This window comes from Scomber scombrus, chromosome 20 (genome assembly GCF_963691925.1).
Source record: "Scomber scombrus chromosome 20, fScoSco1.1, whole genome shotgun sequence".
Lineage (NCBI taxonomy): Eukaryota > Metazoa > Chordata > Actinopteri > Scombriformes > Scombridae > Scomber > Scomber scombrus.
Genome location: NC_084989.1, coordinates 23,853,415 through 23,875,159, shown reverse-complemented (window position 1 = coordinate 23,875,159; position 21,745 = coordinate 23,853,415). Strand labels below are relative to the sequence as shown.

The 21,745-nt window shown below is 41.2% G+C and overlaps 2 protein-coding genes across 2 annotated transcripts in view; both read right to left on the bottom strand.

Moving 5' to 3' along the window:
* LOC134002056 (aspartyl/asparaginyl beta-hydroxylase-like) overlaps nucleotides 1-21,745 on the bottom strand; it is a 27,581-nt gene extending 5,836 nt beyond the window's left edge. The window contains exons 1-3 of the mRNA XM_062441324.1: nucleotides 21,508-21,745; nucleotides 17,087-17,155; nucleotides 1,067-1,120 (exon numbers count right to left, since the gene is read on the bottom strand). Of these exons, the coding sequence (XP_062297308.1) occupies nucleotides 1,067-1,120; nucleotides 17,087-17,155; nucleotides 21,508-21,601 (217 nt within the window). The 5' untranslated portion in view covers nucleotides 21,602-21,745. The remainder of the gene's footprint in view (nucleotides 1-1,066; nucleotides 1,121-17,086; nucleotides 17,156-21,507) is intronic.
* On the bottom strand, nucleotides 5,354-7,966 carry LOC134002038 (calponin homology domain-containing protein DDB_G0272472-like). The gene has a single exon (XM_062441287.1). The coding sequence runs from the start codon at nucleotides 7,289-7,291 to the stop codon at nucleotides 5,630-5,632; it is 1,662 nt and encodes a 553-aa protein (XP_062297271.1). The 5' UTR covers nucleotides 7,292-7,966; the 3' UTR covers nucleotides 5,354-5,629.

Sequence of the window (21,745 nt, the reverse complement as noted above, 5' to 3'; positions counted from 1 at the left end):
CTTTCCTTTCCTTCCATCTTCCTCCCTTAACTCGAAGACAACAGGAGGGTTAACTAGTCTTAAAAGGACAAGTTCACAGTTTTAAAAATTGTGTCTTAAACCAACAATCAGGAACCTAAATGAGCATTAAGTGTGTTTATCTCTCTGTAATGATTCCTCCTGTTCATACTGACCATTAGAAGATCCCTTCATCATGTTTACTGTAATGATTCCTCCTGTTCATACTGACCATTAGAAGATCCCTTCATCATGTTTACTGTAATGATTCCTCCTGTTCATACTGACCATTAGAAGATCCCTTCATAATGTTTACTGTAATGATTCCTCCTGATCATACTGACCATTAGAAGATCCTTCATCATGTTTACTGTAATGATTCCTCCTGTTCATACTGACCATTAGAAGATCCTTCATAATGTTTACAATGGAAGTGATGAGACCCAGTCCTTTGAGTCCATGTGCTTTTAGAGTCTTTTTAGAGTCTCAGCTGCTTGGAAAATATTGTTATATGAAAAGAGGACTGTGGATTTGGTCCTGCATCACTTACATTGGAAGCACATTAAGAAAGGTTAAGGATGTCCAATGATAACAGGAGCAGAACGTATCTATTATATTACAGCAGTATATAGAAGCCTCAAGGTTTAGGAAACAATCTTGTGACCTCAGGCTGCAAGTATTGCACAAGAGTGTTGCTCTGAATAGAGTACCAGGGTTTTTTGCACATAAATAACATATATATATATATATAATAGCCCTAAGGGTTAGTGCAAAGGACTGTGCCAGGCATTCAGCAGTGCCTTGCTCTACATACTGATCTAAAGAAGACCCAAACAGAGAGAGACTGGGTTTTCCCCCCAGTAGAACGTCTCAGTGTCAGACTGGGTGTGAAGCAAAGCGGATCGCTGTTACATTCAGCGGAGGTCAGGTGAGGCTGACACTCCCTCAGGAGGAGATTCACAGGTGGGAACGAGGTGAAACACCTGCTGGCTGGTCGTCTCAGGTATCAGGTATCAGGTCAGTGTGTATGTGTGTGTGTGTGTGTGTGTGTGTGTGTGTCTGTCCTCACCTGTCCTCTCTTCAGGTGAGTCTCCCACAGCTGGTCTCTCTGCCTGTTTCAGCCCTGTTTCATTGGTTAGAGGTTCAACAATCAGACACAATGACACACACACATACATCCACCTCATATATCATAGACGTGGAGCTATATCAGTTTATCGGTCGTTCCGGTTCTGGAGTTTCAGGTATATAATATGACACCTCTAGTTTGTTTTTTGGACACCTTTAACCTTCGTGTCGTCCTCCCGGGTCAAATTGACACCGTCTGTTTTGACTGTTACTTCTTTCCTCCCTTCCTCCCGTCTGTCTTTCCTCTCTCCTTCCTCCTCTCTTTCTTTCCTTCCTTCTTTCCTCCCTCCATCCCCTTTTCTTCCTTCTTTTGTCCTTCCTTCCTCTCTTCCTCCCTCCTACCTTCCCCCCTTCCTTCTTGCCTCTGTCCTTCCTTCCTCTTTTCCTTTCTCCCTCCCTCCTTCCTTCTTTACTCCCTCCCTCCTACCTTCCTTCCTTTCCTTCCTTCCTCCCTCCCTCCCTCCCTCCCTCCCCTTCCTTCCTTCCTCCTTTCCTTCCTTCTTCCTCCCTTCCTTCCTTGACTCGAGGACAACAGGAGGATTAATAAAGCTGCAACTAATGGCTTTTTTCCCTGTTATTATTTTTGACAATTATCTTTTGATAGAACTGATAGATTACTTAGATAAAAGTTAATATCAGCTCTTCACACCTTCAGTACCTTTGACTTAAAGTAAGATTTATGGGCCCATTGATGGTTTGAACCCTCAAACTTCACCTTAAATAGCTTTTTAACTTTTTAAGAGCCATGAAAAAAACATGAAAGTTTCTCACAGTGGTGGTTTGTTTAAATCAAGACAACAAGAAAGACCGTTCATTCATAACTGAGTCGGTTTTTCAGTTAAGTGTCACAGTGCCTTCATCATAACACACAGACCCATCACTCACACATTTACATATATTCAGAAAGCAGAACAGTGTTTTAGTGGCGAGGAGATCCGGATCATATTTCTGAGGGGAAGGAAGTGTGAGTGTTGGAGCGATCAGAGGAGGAAGCTGTGGTGCAGTGAGATAGAGACCGAGTGGAGGAAGACGGATGTGATGCTCGTTACTCATTATATTCAGACTTTTTACTTTCATATAATCGTCTAAACTAAACACAAAAGGTTTAACACACAAAGGCTGCTGCAGGAGATTAAAACCTCCTTTTACACCAAGAAGGAAGACAAACACGCCTCCGTCTGAACACCAACGTTTATTCATTAAAAGGTTTTTTTTGTCACATTTTGAAGGAAAAGCAGTTTTAGTTTTGAGCAGCAAAGAAAACGCAAACTAAGGAAAAAGCTACAAGAAGCAAAAAATAAACCTAAGCTTTGTAAACTTTAGTCTAATAATCTATTTCTATATTTTCTGCTATGAAAAGTCAGAAAATTGGGAACTTGAATCTAACAGACGTTCATTTATATGTAAAGTGTCCTCACTTCATGTGTAAATGATTATCAGCATTGTTGATTAATTACTTTTCTGTCAATTAACTAATCCAGTGTTTCCGATCTAATGAAAGGTAATGAGATGTAGTTGTTAATGAGACGATTATCTCGTTAAAAAACAGGAAAAACTTCACTTCTGATACACATTATGTTCATTTTTCTGTTTTTTTATCGTCTTTTTTCAGTGTAAAATTAAAACTTTACCTGTTCAGAGCTGCAAAATGATTTAAATGATGATGAATAATACATTTAAACTTGTAACAGCAATAAAAAACACAGTTAAACCTGCGTTTAAAAAGGACCCAAAGGTGCATTTAACCCTCCTGTTGTCCTCGAGTCAAGGAAGGAAGGAAGGAAGGATGGAAGGATGGAAGGGAGGAAGAAGGAAGGGAGGAGGAAGGAAAGGAGGGAGGAAGGAAGGGAGGAAGGAAGGAGGGAGGGAGGAAAGAAGGAAAAAAAGGTAGGAGGGAGAAAGGAAAAGAGGAAGGGAGGAAGGAAGGAAAGAAGGACAGAGGAAAGAAGGAAGGGAGGAAGATAGGGGAGAGGAAAGGAAGAGTGAAGGAGGGAGGGAGGAAGGAAAGAAGGACAGAGGAAAGAAGGAAGGGAGGAAGATAGGGGAGAGGAAAGAAAGAGAGAAGGAAGGAAGGAGGGAATGAAAGAAGGATGGAGGGAGGAAGGAAGGACAGAATGAAGGAAGAAAGGGGGATGGAAGAAGGAAAGAAGGAAGGGAGGAAAGAGAGAGGAAGGAAAGAAAGAGAGAATGAAGGATGGAGGAAGGAAGGACAGAAGGGAGGAAAGAAGGAACAGTCAAAACAGACGGGAGGACGACAGGAAGGTTAAAGCAGAAAACAAACAAACAGGCTGTTGAGTGTTTTTTAAGCTGCTGCTGTGAAATGAACTGATTCAAAAAGCAAGCAGCTGTTTTAGTTTCTGCCCTGCAGCAAAAACATGTGCTGTACACATCAGTTTATACACTCTGACACTGATAAATTCAGCATTATTCATCCCATATATACACACTACACTACATGACAGACTATTAACTTCTGCTCTGAGCTAAACTAAACCAACCAAAGATAATTACAGTTACAAACAACCAATAAGACAAGAGCATAGATCAGAGTCAGAGCGTTGGGATGGTGGAGGCCAAAGCTGTTTCCTATAGAGCAAAAACTATTTAATCACAAGTAAGAAACAACCTCATAAAAATAAAAATGACAATACGACTCTTTTACGACTCGATCAGGAAGTGTCTCCTAACTTAACAAGGTTTTAAATGCATCAGAATCAAGCGGGGAGTTCCGGTCCTCTGCAATGATGCCAACGCGGAAGTAACTTAAAACTGCATTCTATCAAAAGGCCACCAGGGGGCGACCGTTTTGGTGTCAAAAGGACTTCCGTCTCTATACAAGTCAATGGAGAATTCACCAACTTCTCACTTGATTTCTAACCTCAGTAAACGTTTTCAAAATGTGTTTATGGTCTCAATCGCTAGTTTAAAGCCTTCTTCAATGCAGTATGATGTTCATTTGGGACATTTTGGCCTCCCTGATTTTATATGTGACGATAAAGCAGGGTATGCATTAGGGCGTGGCTACGTCGTGATTGACAGGTTGATTGGTTCACAGGTTCAGGAGGGCGCCTCATGCTCCTCCTGATGCCCATATAAGTAGAATCCATGTTTTTATTTTTCCCAGCATGCACCTGAAATATTCAAGATGGCGCTGCTCAGACCCGGTGCTATTGGCATTCAAGCAGCAGTCCACAAATCAATGGATGACGTCACGGATGTTACGTCCATTTCTTATATACAGTCTATGTTATTAACTTTTATACTGTATCATACTGCAGATGATCAAATATATGGAGGGAAATCTGGTTTGGATTTCCTGATCCTCTCATGCTTATTAACATCCATCATCTTCTCAGCAGCACAGATAACAAACTGAGACTTTTCCTCCAGTAAACGGTTGAATCCATCACATCACATTTAACAAAGTTACACCAGAAGGTTCAAATATTTTACATATTTAAAAGAAGTTCATAATGAAACACCTGGTATAATGAGGCAGGAAGATGGAGGCGATTTGCTTTTGCGTTATTCACCATGAAAAGTCCACCAAAGAACTTCAGACATCAGGCTAACATGCAAAATGAAACAATATATTTCCACATGATATATATTGTATAATAATGTTGATATCTGCGTTTTTTTATTCCCTAATATCGGCATCAGCCCCAAAAATCTAGTATCGGTCGGGCCCTATAAAGTATATCATATCATATTGTATCATATTGTATCATATAGTATCGTATCGTATCATATCGTATTGTACCTTATCGTACGATATAGAATTGCATTGTATCGTATCGTACAATTCCATATTGTATTGTATTATATCGTACCGTATTGTATCGTACTGTATCGTATTGTACCTTATCGTACGATATAGAATTGCAATGTATCTTACCGTATCGTATTGTATCGTAATTTATCGTACAATTCCATATCGTATTGTATCGTAATCGAATCGTACCATATCGTATTGTATTGTACCTTATCGTACGATATAGAATTGCATTGTATCGTACCGTACTATATCATATTGTATCGTAATCAAATCGTATTGTATCATATAGAATCGTATCGTATTGTATCGTACTGTATCGTATCGTATCGTACCGTACTGTATCATACCGTACTATATCATATTGTATCGTATCGTATCGTATTGTATCATATAGAATCGCATCGTATCGTAACGTACCGTATCGTATCGTAGCAGTAATTTAATAAAACATACAACAGTGAGTGAGACAGTGTGTTGGAGCTTTTTTCCATTTTGAAATGTTTTCTTCTAAAATGACTCCAAACGGATACTGAACTATAATAAATACTTACTATACTGTTTATCGGCTACTGGTTGCAGCTCTACACTTGTTCTTGTTGTTAAATGAAGGATCCAGCTGTTCAGTCACAGAACAAAAATCACAGTTTAAAACATTTCACACGTTATTTGACGCCGTTGAGTCCGAGCACCATGAATCAGATCGCATCTTCGTGTGCGATAACGTTACTACTTCTTTCCATCGGCCGCGCTCTTCTCCCTCCTGACTTCCTGAGCTTTCACTCCGGCGCCGCGTGTTTTCTTCTCTGCCGTCGGATGTCTCGGCATTGACGTGTTGGTTTTCCTCTCCGGGTGTTCGGGTCTCTTGGCGGCAGCGGCGGCGTTGCGTTCCTTCGCCAGCCGCTCGGCCTCCATCTTTTCTCGGAGGGCTTTCTCTCTGGCGACTCTCTGCCTCTCCAGCAGCTCTTTCTCTCTCGCGATCCTCTCTTTCTCCCTGGCCATTCTCTCTCTTTCTTTCGCCAATCGTTCCCTCTCCATCCTTTCCCTCTGTTCTCTCGCCGCTCTTTCCTTTTCCGCTCTTTCTTTCTCTAATCGCTCTTTTTCCTGAGCGATTCGTGCATTCTCTCGGGCGATGCGTTCTCTCTCCATCCTCGCCTTCTCCTTGGCAATTCTCTCTTTTTCTTGTCTTTCCTTTTCGGCCCTCTCTCTTTCCATCCTCTCCTTCTCCCTCGCAAGTCTTTCCCTTTCCTTAGCGATGCGTTCCCTCTCCAGTCTTTCTTTCTCTGCCTTCTCTTTGGCGATCCTTTCTTTCTCAAGTCTTTCCTTTTCTTTGGCGATCCTTTCCTTTTCAAGTCTTTCCTTTTCTTTGGCGATTCTTTCTTTCTCAAGTCTTTCCTTTTCTTTGGCGATTCTTTCTTTCTCAAGTCTTTCCTTTTCTTTGGCGATCCTTTCTTTCTCAAGTCTTTCCTTTTCTTTGGCGATTCTTTCCTTTTCAAGTCTTTCCTTTTCTTTGGCGATTCTTTCCTTTTCAAGTCTTTCCTTTTCTTTGGCGATTCTTTCCTTTTCAAGTCTTTCCTTTTCTTTGGCGATCCTTTCTTTCTCAAGTCTTTCATTTTCCTTGGCGATCCTTTCTTTCTCCAGCCTTTCTTTTTCTGCCTTCTCTCTGGCGATCCGTTCTTGTTCTTGTCGTTCCTTCTCTCGGGCGATTCGCTCTCTTTCCTTAGCGATTCGTTCCTTCTCCAGTCTCTCTTTTTCCGCCTTCTCTTTGGTGATCCTTTCCTTCTCGAGCCTCTCCCTCTCTAATCGTTCCTTCTCCGCCTTCTCTCTCTCCATCCTCTCCTTCTCTTTTGCTATTCTTTCCTTTTCAAGTCTCTCTTTCTCCAGTCGTTCCCTCTCCTCCTTCTCCTTGGCTTCTTTCTCTCGTTCCCTGGCCAGACGCTCTCTCTCCATCTTATCCTTCTCGGCTATCTCTCGCTCCAGTTGTTCCCTCTCTTCTTTGGCCAGTCTCTCCATATCTTGTTTCTCTTTCTCTGCTTTCTCTTTAGCTTCCCTCTCCACCCTTTCCTTCTCAGCCATCTGTCTTTCCATCCTTTCCTTTTCTGCCTTCTCTTTTTCAATCCTCTCCTTCTCCACATTCTCCCTCTCCATATCTGCCTTCTCTTCTACCATCATTTCCTTCTCTGCCTTCTCTTTTTCCATGTTCTCCTTCTCCTCTTTCTCCTTCTCCACCCTCTCTGTCTCCTCCTTCAGTTGCTCCTGGGCCGCCTCCAGCGTCTTCATCTTCAGCGCCCATGCCGCCTCCTTCTCTTCCTCCTCCTCGGCGAGGAAGGCTCTGATCTCGGCCAGGGCGATGCGAGCGATCCTCTTGGCCTCCATCTTTTCGTGGATCATCCTCAGCTCTTCTTGCAGAGCGGAGCGCAGCGTGACTCCTCGAACGGGACGGTCTGAGGTTTGAGTTAAAAGACGAGACTTTACCGTTAGCGTACCGATTAATCCAAACCGAGCTGTTAATGTGGTAACTCACGGCAACCAAGGCGGTGTTACGAATGCAGGCATCACTGTCAGAGCATGACATCATCACACTGTAGTTGCTAGTATAATAATCAGTTTTAAAAATACACCAAAAACACCAGTCTTAGTTTAGTTGTTGCATTAAGGCCAAACGTTATCAGCATCTTGCAGAAAAATGGGATCTCCTGTTGATCTTCCAGTGAAGTATTGTGTGTGTATCAAAGTCTGATATATCTGATCCCTCTGTTGTTGTCCAAAAACTGTTAAACACACATCACAAACTTTTCATAATGAAGGAACAAGCTTTGATTATGATCTGAATGCTATGAAAGCTCTATAAATGGTAAACATGTACAATGTAAATCACTGTATCATCAACAAACTAACTATATTTAAAGGATAAGGTTTCTATATAGATAGATATCTATATGTTTTTCTTATTTTAAACATCTCGATCTAATGTTTGGAGCCAAACTAACAATGAACTGATCTACTAACAGTGCTGTAGACCTCTATTGTTGTCTAAAAACTATTAAAAAACGTCACTAGCAAACAAACACAGCGATCGTGTCTCAACTATGAATTCAACCAAGAACTCTGCTTGTTTGTGTTATTTCACAAATTTGACAAATGCATTTAAATGTTTTTTAAACGTTCAAACCAAAGCCGTGCTCACACCAAATCAGATCAGACCAAAGAAACCAAAACGGGTCCATTTCAGACATGCAGACAGCAGCTTTTAGTACCTCGGGTCGTGTTCTTTCTAGCAGCCGTCTCCTCTGCTGCCTCGTCTGACACAGAGATGAACAAACAGACTGTCAGCTTCACTTTCATCTCTACAGAGAGTTTAACAAACCGCTCAGCCTCACACATCACAGCAGGTCTGATGACGCTAATGACGCTTTTCCACTACACAGTTCCAGCACGACTCTACTCGACACGATTCCAGGACAGACCTTTTCCATTACAAGAAGGTACCTACTCAACGTGGGCGGGGTCGTCATAGCACGGCTCCGCGAAACTGCTGTGACTTTGTTTTATACGCGACAAAACACATAAGAAGCCGGGATGACATATTCCAGTCCCGGACCTTCAAGCTTCAATGTTTATTTTCAATGTGCTTCTCTCTCTCTTCTCTATACCCCAACCGGTCAAGGCAAATGGCCGCCCACTTTGAGCCTGGTTCTGCCTGAGGTTTCTTCCTGTTAAAAGGGAGTTTTTTCTTGCCATTGTCGCTAAGTGCTTTCTCATGTGGGAATGTTGGGTCTCTTTAAAATTAAAACCTGAAGAGTTCGGTTAAGAACCTGCTCTATGTGTAAAGTGCCTTGAGATAACTTTGTTGTGATTTGGCGCTATACAAATTAAGATTGATTGATTGATAAACAATGGAGGACATGGAGGCGATGGTGTACTGTGAGGCTTTCTGTCTCACACAAAGCAAAATCAATCTTAATTTGTATAGCGCCAAATCACAACAAGCAAGCCGGTGTTTAAAAATGCCGGGTTTGATTCTTGTGTGGGACGGCTCATGACTCTTCCAGTGACTCTCTGACCAATCAGTGGCCGGCAGTCTATTGACGTCACATTTAGTATCGGCTTGGCTCGCTTGGAACCTCACCAGAGCAGGTACTAAAAAAGCACCAGGTACGAGGTACTATCCCTGATGGAAACACAGGAAAAACCCAAGTCGAGTCGAGTCGTGCTGGAACTGTGTAGTGGAAAAGCGCCATAACAGAGGGATTATACAAGTGGACATTTGTGTGAAGGCGGAGAAGGTTAAGTTCAGTCAGATGGCGAGATCATGCTGCCTACTTTCTGCTGCAGACCGATCACATCAACAGATAGATACGAGGTCATCTGAACACGAAGTATCGGTTGATGTAAACTCTAAATAACAGACAGTAAATCACACAAACTCAAACACAGAAAGATCAGAACTCTGAACCTTTTGTACCTTTTGTGAGTTTCATCTCTGGAACAGGAGCCTCTATTGTCTCGTCTTCTAGGATGGTTCAAAACAAACCGATCAGTTGTGACGTTTAGTTCATTGTCTCATTTATTATTTTTTTTTATTTAGATCATATTGAACCCTTGCAGTGTTAACCCTCCTGTTGTCCTCAGGTCAAGGAAGGACAGGAGGAAGGGAGGAAAGGAGTAAGGAGGGGGGAGGGATGAAAAGGACGATGGAAGGAAGGAAGGAAGGAAAGAAGGAAGGAAGGAAGGAAAGGAAAGGAGTAAGGAGGGAGGGAGGGAGGAAAGAAGGATGGAAGGAAGGAAGGAAAGGAGGAAAAGAGGAAGGAAGTAAGGACAGAAGTAAGGAGAGAAGGAAGGAAGGAAAGGAGGAAGGAAGGAAGCAAGGAAGGATGGAAGGAAGTGAGGAAAGAAGTATGGAAGGAGGAGGGAGCAAAGAAAGAGGGAAGGAGGGGAAGAACGAAGGAAAAATGAAAGAAAGAGGGAGGAACGAAGGAAAGAAAGAACAGTGAAAAGAGATGGGGTCAATTTGACCCGGGAGGACGACAGGAGGGTTAAAGCTTTTACTAACACTTTACTATAATCACTGAGGAGCAAACAGAAGTCGTGCAGGAGCAGAGGAGACCGTACCTTTACTTTTACCTCTCTTCTTCGACTGTTTCTTGTCCTCTATGAGGTTTAGAAACAGACGGGATTGTCAGCAGGGGGTACGGTGCAGTGTGAGTGATGATTATGTTCAAACACACAGGTTTTTATACGGTACCTTTTCTCAGTCTGTCTCTTCTGAAAGCGGCACCTTTTAACGTCTTCTCATCTGAACCAACAGACGGCAGAGAAAGTTAATGGAAGCTACTGAAAGCTAATCTGCTGTCTAGAAATAATTAAAGACTGTGTAAAGTGAATTCAGACATTTTCTTCTAAACACATTAAATAGGTCATAAATGTATTTCTAAAAAAAGGTGTAAAAAGCATTTCATCGATTTAGATTTGAATTGTGGAGCTAGGCTTCACAAACTGTGCTTCAACATTTCTGTGTCTGGATTTAGTGTTTAGCATAAACCCGCCCCTGCAGCTGTAGGTATAAATACATTCAGCGCAAACTACTACTACTACAGTCTACAGTTAGCGGAGTTAGCCGCCGAGCTAGCCACCGAGTTAGCCGCCGAGCTAGCTGCCTGGTTAACCTTCGAGCTAGCCGCCAAGTTAGCCGTCGAGCTAGCCACTGAGTTAGCCGCCGAGCTAGCAGCAGAAAGCTCTCAGACCTAGCGTCTATGTTTCTGGTAGAGGTGGTGACTTTGATTGACAGGTGACACTTGGTAGGGGGCGGGGCTTCAGCGGACTCGGAGGGCACTCCCACAGCGTTTGGGAGAAGAAAAAAAGGCTGATTTTTACACAACTTTGAAGCCTAATTTCATATATTTTTTTAATCATTCAAATTTGGCAGGGTGGTTAACAACACACTTTTCTGTGGTATGTCAAACTCAGAACACATATTTATTCTTACTCTACACGGACTTTAAATACATCCATATGAGGAAAATACTTCAGACTGCATTCAATATTTAAGATTATAATGGGATTATTTCTCTACTTTCTTCTATATCTGCTAAGAAGTACACTTATGTAGTGATAACAGATTGACAGAAGAGAGATTTTTTACTTTTACAAAGAATATCTCTGCAAGCAGTGGTGGAATTTCAAGTGTGTTTGGACAGGAAGTGGACAGGAAGTGGACAGGAAGTGTGTCAGTAAAAACAGCTGAATAACAGATGCTGTAACTCACGACTCCAGAATTTTAATATCCACAATCTGAACTGATTCATGAACAATAAACTGAGCAAAAGTTTATCACAACCGACCGCTGACCTGCTGAGTTACAATCAAATATCAAACATGAATGTGGTCAACACATTATGAGTAAGAAAGAATACAAATAACAAACCTTTACAGTGTTACTGTGGCTTTAAAGTGTTAAGAGCGGCATAAATAAGGAGCAGCGCTAAGATAAAAGAAGACTGATCATCACATTTCTAATATATGGGTCAGTGACAAAAAAGGGTTAAAAAAAACGTTTAAAGACCGTATAAAGTGAATTCAGAAATTTTCTTCTAAACACATTAAATAGGTCATAAATGTATTTCTAAAAAAGGTGTAAAAAGCATTTCAACCATTTAGATTTGAATTGTGGAGCTAGGCTTAGCATAAACCCGCCCCTGCTGCTGTAGAGGTATAAATACATTCAGCGCACACTACTACTACAGTCTACAGTTAGCTGAGTTAGCCGCCAAGCTAGCCGCCGAGTTAGCCACCGAGCTAGCTGCTGAATTAGCCACCGAGCTAGCAGCTGAGTTAGCAGCAGAAAGCTCTCAGACCTAGCGTCCATGTTTCTGGTAGAGGTGGTGACTTTGATTGACAGTTGACACTTGGTAGGGGGCGGGGCTTCAGCGTTTGGGAGCAGAGAAATAGGCAGACTTTGAAGCCTAATTTCATATATTTGTCGATTTTTTTAATCATTCAAATTTGGCAGGGTGGTTAACAACACACTTTTCTGTGGTATGTCAAACTCAGAACACATATTTATTCTTACTTTACACAGACTTTAAAAGCAGCATCAGGTTTGTTTAAATGTACATTTAGTATTTTTCTCTCAAAATGGATTAAAAGCAAAAAAAAAAAAGAATGTGTGCAAGTTATTCATACGTTTATTTTCACATTTTAACCCCTTTAAATTTAAACTAAACCACATGGACACAAACAAAAGTCACTGACCCAGATATACAAATAAAGCAGGATATCACCTACAAATGTGAATATTAGAAGGTTGCAGGAGGAAACGTGCAGGCATTGTATTATATTGTTATTATAAAGTCTTATTAACACTGAGTGAACACAGCAGAACATAAAGAACAGAGCGGTGACGTTGTTATATTGATTAAAGTATCATCAAATACAACTTTTTACCCTCCAGCAACACTTGGTTTGATTGGAACAGGATCTCCAATTTATCGGGTGTTTGGTGGTAAATTCTCACTCGAACGTAGAGCTGGGCAATATATCGATATTATATCAATATCGTGATATGAGACTAGATATCGTCTTAGATTTCGGATATCGTGATATGTCATCAGAGTTGTCTTTTCCTGGTTTTAAATGCTGCATGATGTAAAATGATGTAATTTTCTGAACTTAACGGACTAAGCTCTAGCCCTATTTTTTTACCTTTTACCCACTTTGTCTTTATATCCACATTACCAGTGATTATTTACCAAACATTTCATAACATAACATTTCAGAACGCTCACTTCTTTCTACAGAAACACTGCAGACAACGTTTTGCATCAGCCGGCACCAAATAGGACAAAATATATAATACTGCAGGATCATTAAAATAAGATTCATAAAGTTCAAAAGTGAATTTTTTACCTTCTAAAACGACTTATTGGAGAATAAATGATTCAGGCAGATTTAGAAGGATCCAACAACTTAAAAAAACACACACATATAAATGTAAACCAAATAAAAGGTAAATAAATGTTAATTATTCTCAACAAGTTCCTGCAAGTTGATTTTCAGACATGATTTAAAACTGGTAGCTGAATGAAGGAAATTAGTCTAAAAGCAGAATAACTGGGATTTATGGTTAATGATTATTAGAGCTGCAACGATTAGTCGATTTATCAAGCAGTCGATTGTTTGCACGAGTTTATATTAGAGATGAAACGATGAATAAATGATCAATTAAAGTAATTCAATAGAACATTTATCAGCAACTATTTTGATAATCAATAAATCATTTTACAACAAAAGTGGTTCCAGCTTCCTAAATGTGAAGATTTGCCCGTCACATATACGACAGTTAACGGAGTATTTTAGGTTTATTTTTGGTGCTTTTTTTGCCTTTTATTTGGCAGTGGATGGAAGGAAACAGAGAGAGAGAGAGAGAGAGAGAGAGAGGAATGAGCTGTAGCAAAGGTCCGTTGTTGGAATCGAACCAGGGACGCTGCCTGTACCAAAAGGCTCCTCACTGACTATTTTAACAGTTTAGACTTTTAAATCAGAGGAAACTAGAAAATAGGCTTTCCGCCTATCTGATCGGCTACATCGGATCGGCCGATATTTAGCATTTTATGCAATTTGTGAGATCGGCTGTAATGTCTTAATTCGCCAATCCGATCGATGTCGTCATTGTTGTGTTGAAACTTTTTGCAGATGCTCCCGTTGCATAGATTGCAGAAGAAGTTCCACAACACCGACATGTTTGTTTGAATCCGACAGCTAGTTTTGAGCCCTGTAACGATGTGACGGACAATAAAGTTTTTTGAATCTTGAATCATTAGCTGTCGGATTCAAACAAACATGTCGGTGGTGTGGGACTTCTTCGGAGTAAATGAGACAGATAAAACACAAGCCATGCATACCCTGCTTTATCGTCACATATAAAATCAGGGAGGCCAAAATGTCCCAAATGAACATCATACTGCATTGAAGAAGGCTTTAAACTAGCGATTGAGACCATAAACACATTTTGAAAACGTTTACTGAGGTTAGAAATCAAGTGAAAAGTTGGTGAATTCTCCATTGACTTGTATAGAGACGGAAGTCCTTTTGACACCAAAACGGTCGCCCCCTGGTGGCCTTTTGATAGAATGCAGTTTTAAGTTACTTCCGCGTTGGCCTCATTTCAGAGGACCAGAACTCCCCGCCTGGTTGCAACACTAAAGTACCTCGTGGGGAAGTATCTGCAAAATGTTTCAACACCACAAATTTAATCAGGCACCTGGATAAAGGAACACAAGGAGGAGCCGAGTTTAAGAAACGGAGCGTGGACAAAGAAAACGTGATTTGATCGGTGATCGGCCCCAAAAATCCTGATCGTGTAAAGCCTACTAGAAAATTGAAGACACCAAAATCAGCGTCCCCTCTGAGAAACGGTGTCACTATTTTAACTTTTCGTATTATAAACGATTCATCAAATAATGGAGAAAATCTGCAGGTTGATCGATAATGAAAATAATCGTTAAATCCTATAAAATATTTTGTTGTTTGTGGAAAAAAACAACAGAAAATGATATTAAAGACTTTTGTTCATATAGAAAGATGATCGGCCAGTAAAGGCTGATCATATAAATCCAATAAATCCAATAAATTAACGATATTCTGATCAAAATCAATGGTTTAAGGATGAGTGGAGTTTTCTTTTTAAAAAGGACCAGTCCGCCCAGTTTGGCCCCTGCTGTGGAAACCAGACTCCTCTATTAGGTCGGCTGCACCACAACATACACACTGCACCTCCTCTTCCTCCTCCTCCTTCCAGCCGGACTGGACTACATCCCAGTCTGGTCCCAGTAAGCTGTGATCAGGGAGCCTTTGTTACTGGCTGTGGCTCTGCTTCCTGTCCTCCTATTGGTTCTGGAGGTCCAGTATGACTCCTTTGACTTCCACGTCATCGACCGCTCCACCTTCCTCCTGCCTCTCATCCTCCTCCGCCGCCTCCTCCTCTTCCTCCTTCCCTTCCTCCTTTCCCTCCTCCTCCTCCTTTTCCTCGCCCCGCTCTACAGGTGAGGACACTACGTCATAGAGGAAGGTGAAGAAGCCATAGATCCAATCAGAGCCCTCCTCTGCTAAAATATTAAGAACCTCCTCAAGCGACTCGGCGTTCGCACTACCGCCGCCATCTTTGGTCAAGCCTGACGAGAGAGAGAGAGAAAGAAAAGGAGGGAAGGAGAGAGAGAAAGGGAGGGAAAGAGAGAAAAATAGAAGGGATGGATGGGAGAGAAGGTGGAGGAAAAAAAGGGGAAGTGGAGGAAAGGTGGTGAAGGAGAACATTCAAGGAAAAAGGAGGAGAAATTAAAGGAGGATTGGTAGGAAGGAAGGAAGGAAGGAAGGAAGGAAGGAAGGAAGGAAGGAAGGAAGGAAGGAAGGAAGGAAGGGAGGAAGGAAGGAAGGAAGGGAGGAAGGGAGGATGGAGAAGAGCCATAACAAAAAAACACAAAAAAAGGGCAAAAATAAAGGATGGCGATGCGGGAAAGAGAGAAAGATAGTGAGTTAAAGGAGTCGCAGATGAACCACAGACAACAGATAAGTCTTTACTTCCTGTCTCTGTCTCGTCAGGCGATCTGTCACTTCCTGTCAGCTCGCCGAAAAAAAAGAAGAAGAAGACGGACGACTCACTTTGCTCTTATTCTCTACACGGTTTGTTAACTAAAATATAATAATAATAATAATCAGACGCAGCATTTTGGGCCTTTTTAGAAAAACACTCGATTTTTAATTTTAATTGATTATTTATTTATTTATTTATGGATCAGTGACGTTATTTTTGTGTCCATGTGGTTTAGTTTAAATTTAAAGGGTTAAAAGGTGAAAATAAACGTATGAATAACTTGCACACATTCTTTTTTTGTGGACCCAGCATCAAATTTCTGCTTTTAATCCATTTAGAGAGAATATATTAGAGGATTATGGCAAAAATGTCTAAGTGGTGTAACCATAAAAACTTTGTACCAAATAATTCAACTTGCTTAAAAACAGTAAATTCTCAATAAAACACCATATCAACTAGTTTGGCATGATCTTACATTATAACTTTATATTAAATAAAGGTAATGGAATACAATTGTTCTAAATATTACATTTACTCTGGTTACCATGGAGACCAGGAACCTGACTGCTTTCTGTCTGTTTCTTTCTTACTTTCTCTCTTTTTTTGTTTCTTTCTTTCTCTTCTTCCTCCTTTTTCTGTCATTCTTTTCTTTTTTTCTTTCTTTCCTCCAACTTCGTGTTCTTTCTTTCTTTCTGTTTCTTTCCTAATTTTTTCCCCTCGTCCTCCGTTCTTTCTCTTTCTTTCTCTTCTTCCTCTTATCCTTCTTTCTTTGTTTCTTTCTTACGTTCCTCCTTTCGTTCTCTTCTTCCTTGTTTATCTCTCTTTCTGTCTTTCTTTCTCCTACCTGTTCTTTCTTTCTTTTTCTCTTCTTCCTCTTATCTTTCTTACTTTGTTTCTTTCCTTCCTACTTTTTCTTTCTTCTTTTCTTCCTCGTTTATCTTTCTTTGTCTTCCACCAACTTTGTGTTGTTTCTTTCTCTTCTTCTTCCTCTTTCTTTCCTCCTTTCTTTCTCTTTCTTTCTTTCTACTTCTTGTTCTTCTTCTTCCTCCTCTTTCTTTCTTTCTTTCTTTCTCTCTTTCTTTCTCTCTAGGTGGATAAAATATGTAATATTTATCATTCTTTTGTGGTTACACCATTTGACATTTTCAGGAGCATTCAGTCTTACTTTTAGTAAAAAGGTGCCAGTATCAGTATCAGTATTAGTAGAACCAGCACAGGATCATTGTGCACTTGCAGTTAATTAGAGAGAGTTAAGTATTAAAAGATGTAAATGGTAAACTGGTACCTGAAGAAGAAGATCATGCTCAAAAACAACAGAGGAAGTGAATCTTTTGCTTATAATGAGCTGACAGCTTCTCACCACACTGACTCTATGAATGAACATCTCTTCAATGTTCATCAAGTTTTTTCTCAGGGAGTTTAGTGTGAGTGGACTCATCACCCAGACCGCTGGTTAAACTGGTTTAAACTGGTTTAAACTGGTTTAAACTGAGGCACTGTGACACAGCTGTAAAACCGCTTCAGTCAAGACATCACACACACATACACACACACAAACACACACACACAAAAAACACAGAGAAGAAGTGAAGTGGACTTGCCGAGCAGAACTTTAGCGTCTTCCACGTCGAAGTCTCCGTCTCCATCGGTGTCGTAGGCCGTCAGTTTACCTGCAGCACCAAGAGGAAGAGGAGGAGGAGGAAGAAGAGGAAGAGTGAATCAGACACATGAAGTCTACAACAACACAAAACAAGCTCATGGAAATAATTAGTCTCCAAATTAAATTGTGCAAATGTGATGAGAATAAGATTAACATTAGACAACGCAGACTCACACTAAACGTGGAAGTAACTTAAAGCTGCATTCTATCAAAAGGCCACCAGGGGGCGACCGTTTTGGTGTCAAAAGGACTTCCGTCTCTATACAAGTCAATGGAGAATTCACCAACTTCTCACTTGATTTCTAACCTCAGTAAACGTTTTCAAAATGTGTTTATGGTCTCAATCGCTAGTTTAAAGCCTTCTTCAATGCAGTATGATGTTCATTTGGGACATTTTGGCCTCCCTGATTTTATATGTGACGATAAAGCAGGGTATGCATTAGGGCGTGGCTACGTGGTGATTGACAGGTTGATTGGTTCACAGGTTCAGGAGGGCGCCTCATGCTCCTCCTGATGCCCATATAAGTAGAATCCCTGTTTTTATTTTTCCCAGCATGCACCTGAAATTTTCAAGATGGCGCTGCTCAGATCCGATACTATTGGCCTCCGAGCAGCAGTCCACAAACCAATGGGTGACGTCACGGATGTTACATCCATTTCTTATATACAGTCTATGAGCCTGACGCTTTACTTTAAATCTTTAGAAGAATAAAAAAGCTAAACTCTTGCACTCTGCTATGAATAAGAACAAAGCTCACAGTTTATTAGAAGCAAAAAAAAGAATATATGTCAAAGTGCAAAGAAGCATGACAGCATTGAATTAAAGCTGTAAGAGGAAGGATGTGGTGCAGGAGGTAGATGTTCATCAGTTTACCAACAACCAAGTTCATGTGGCATCTGCAGGAAAAATGTCGTCAGTGACTCAACACAAAGACGTTAAAACACTTCTTACTTTAGTTTTCTGGTTACAGCTGCAGACACTTCAAAATGATGTTAGACAGGAAGCTACGAGGCTCTGCTGTTTCTACATACTTTCTCTTTCTCTATTGTGTCTTTAATTTACAGTCTTCCACTCCATCTGACCCTCTCTGGACTCTCTGGAGTATTTGAGTATTTCAGTGATGGAAATGATGATGACAATCCAGTGATATATATTAGCAGATGTTGCAGTCCGGACACCGTACCTTGTAAAACTTCAGAAAAGTTCATACGAAACTCCTTAGCTCTCGCTGCATGCAGAGATAACACAGGGAGAGAAAGGAGAAGAAGAGAGGATTCATTCTGAGTTAGTATAAACAGAACAGAGTTAGAGACGAGCTGCAGGGCTGCATGATGGCTTCATTATTTACTTTCTTTACTTTTTACTGTCCATGCTTCTCTAGTACAGCTGCAGTGTGCTTTATATTTTCTTATAACAGATTTTAGTCCTTATTTACTTTTAGACATTACATACTGTTGGTTTTATTTACTCTTACACCTCTTGTCTTTTTACTGTCTGTTGTTTGTTGCTTTATTACTTTCATGCTTTCATTGAGCTGCTGGAAACCTGAATTTCCCATTGAGATCAATAAAGTGACTAAATATCCATCCATCCATCCATCGTTGCATCCCTCCATCCATGCATCCATCCATCATCCCTCCATGCATCCATCCATCCCTCCCTCCATGCATCCATCCATCCCTCCCTCCATGCATCCATGAATCCCTCCATGCATCCATCCATCCATCCCTCCCTCCATCCATCCCTCCCTCCATGCATGCATCCATGCATCCCTCCATGCATCCATCCATCCATCCATGCATCCATCCATCCATCCATCCCTCCATGCATCCATCCATCCCTCCCTCCGTGCATGCATCCATCCATGCATCCCTCCATGCATCCATCCATGCATCCATCCATGCATCCATCCATGCATCCATCCATCCCTCCCTCAATCCATGCATCCCTCCATGCATCCATCCATGCATCCATCCATCCATCCATGCATCCATCCATCCATGCATCCATCCATCCATCCATGCATCCATGCTTCCCTCCATGCATCCATCCATCCCTCAATCCATGCATCCCTCCATCCATCCATGCATCCTTCCATGCATCCATCCATGCATCCATCCATGCATGCATCCCTCCATGCATCCATCCATGCATCCATCCATCCCTCAATCCATGCATCCACCCATCCATCCATGGAACACTACGCTTTACTAAAAGTTACCTAAATTGTTGATGTTAAGTTAATTATCACTCGATTGAATAATTAATTAATAGTTTCAGCTCTAATCTCAAGTTATGCATCAAATTAAGAACTTTATTCTGATTCATCTGTTTCTTATTTCTACTTATCCTGATTGGCAGGTTCGTTCTCACTTCTGTAAATCTGTCCTCTGCACACGTTTCATGATTTTTGACATTTAAACAAAGACATTTAATAAGAAAACATGACTGAACATTGTAAACAAGGCCCTTTTTTTTACTACTTCGTGTGTTTTCTACATCATGCAGCCCTGAGAGGTTTCATACACAGAGAACAAAGAAGAAGAAACACAGAAAAGCAACATTTATCTTTACAAATAAACTTAAAAACCAGAATCAAACCTGTCGTCACACTGACAGTGAGCGACTTTGATATCTGGTTTCTATCTGACTGATGTGTGTGTGTGTGTGTGTGTGTGTGTGTGTGTGTGTGTGTGTGTGTGTGTGTGTGTGTGTGTGTGTGTGTGTGTGTGTGTGTGTGTGAGACAAACTACGTGCAGGTTCATATGTGTGTGCATGTCTGGGAAAAAAGAGGTTGTGAAAGCACAGCATGACCACAACAAGTTCCTGCAAGAAAAGCAACATTTAGAAACGTTCCGCGTAGTGTCTGACTGTGTGTGTGTGTGTGTGTGTGTGTGTGTGTGTGTGTGTGTGTGTGTGTGTGTGTGTGTGTGTGTGTGGGAAAAAACTAGGCCAGCCAAATGTGACGAACGCACCATTAATAGTTTTGCTGCTGCAGTTCACATCCTGACAAAGTGAAACGTGTTCATCACATTTCTTCAACATATGTTATATTTTATAATCACTGACTCTCTGATTATTTTCATTGCTTAAAAAAAAGACTTATTATTCAAATATTAAAATAGCTGCAGATGAATTTTTTCTGTTTATTGTCTAATTGATTAATCGACTAATTGTTGCAGTTTTGAGTTTAAAAGCTTCTCAAATTTTACCCATTTTTACAATTCAGCTGTAAAACCACCTTATACACATTTCTTTTAGTTGGACTTTTCCTAAAGTGACCCACAGTTTACTAAAATGGAAATAAAATGCATCTTTTTTAAGTTTTTCTGCAACCGATACATGTTTTTATAAATGCAAATTTAAAGTTTGACCTGTTTTTCTTAAAAAAAGAGTTCAAAAAACAGCATTCAACATGTTATATTCTTCATATTCTATCATCTAAAACTACCAGCATCTTTAACTCACACATATTAGAGCTGCAGCTATTACTCAATTAACTGATTAGTCAAGACAGGAAATTAATCAGCAACTATTTTGATGACTAAAAGCTTCACGTTAACACTCCTGAGCAGAGAAACGTGACTGTTTTAACCCTCCTGTTGTCCTCGAGTCACGGAAGGAAGGGAGGAAGAAGGAAGGATGGAAGGGAGGAAGAAGGAAGGAAAGGAGGGAGGGAGGAAGGAAAAGAAGGAAGGAAGGATGGAGGAAAGAAAGAGAGAGGGAGGAAGGGAGGAAGGGAGGAAGGAAAGGAAGGAAGGATGAAGGAAAGAAAGAAGGAAGGAAGGTAGGAGGGAGGGAGGAAAGAAGGAAAGGGAGGGAGGGAGGGAGAAAGAAAAAGGGGAAGAGAAAGAGGAAGGAAAGAAGGACAGAGGAAAGAAGGAAGGTAGTGGGGAGGAATACAATAGAGAAGGAGGGAGGGAGGAAAGAAGGAAGGAAGGGAGGAAGGAAAGGAAGGAAGGAAGGATGGCGGAAAGAGAGAAGGAAAGAAGGAAAGAGGGTGGGAGGGAGGGAGGGAGGGAGGGAGGGAGGGAGGGAGGGAGGGAGAAAGAAAGAAAAAGGGGAAGAGAAAGAGGAAGGAAAGAAGGACAGAGGAAAGAAGGAAGGTAGGGGGGGAGGAATGAAAGATGGAATGAGGGAGGGAGGAAAGAAGGAAGGAAGGAAGGAAGGAAGGAAAGGAGGACAGAAGGAACAGAAGGGGTCAATTTGACCCGGGAGGACAACGCGAAGGTTAACATCTAGAGCCTGATCTCTTCCCATTGGCTCACAGACCTGCTGACCCTTAAATTTAATTGATGACCTCGTGGCGCTCCACCTCTGTTTTAATTCATTATTATGACATCATCACGATCCGTACGTACCGATGACGCTGTCGTAATCCACGATGTCGAAGTAGACGACGGCCACAGAGCTCCAGACTCCCAGCAGAGCCAAGACCACAAACCAGGTAAACATGGAGTATTTAGCTCCTCCCCCTCCTCCTCCTCCTGCATCTCCTCCTCCTCCTCCTGTGCTCTCCGTCTTCTTTCCATTCTTGCTCTCCACCGGTGTCGTCTTCACCTCTGAGGAAATCACACAGTAACAGATGAATCATTAAAA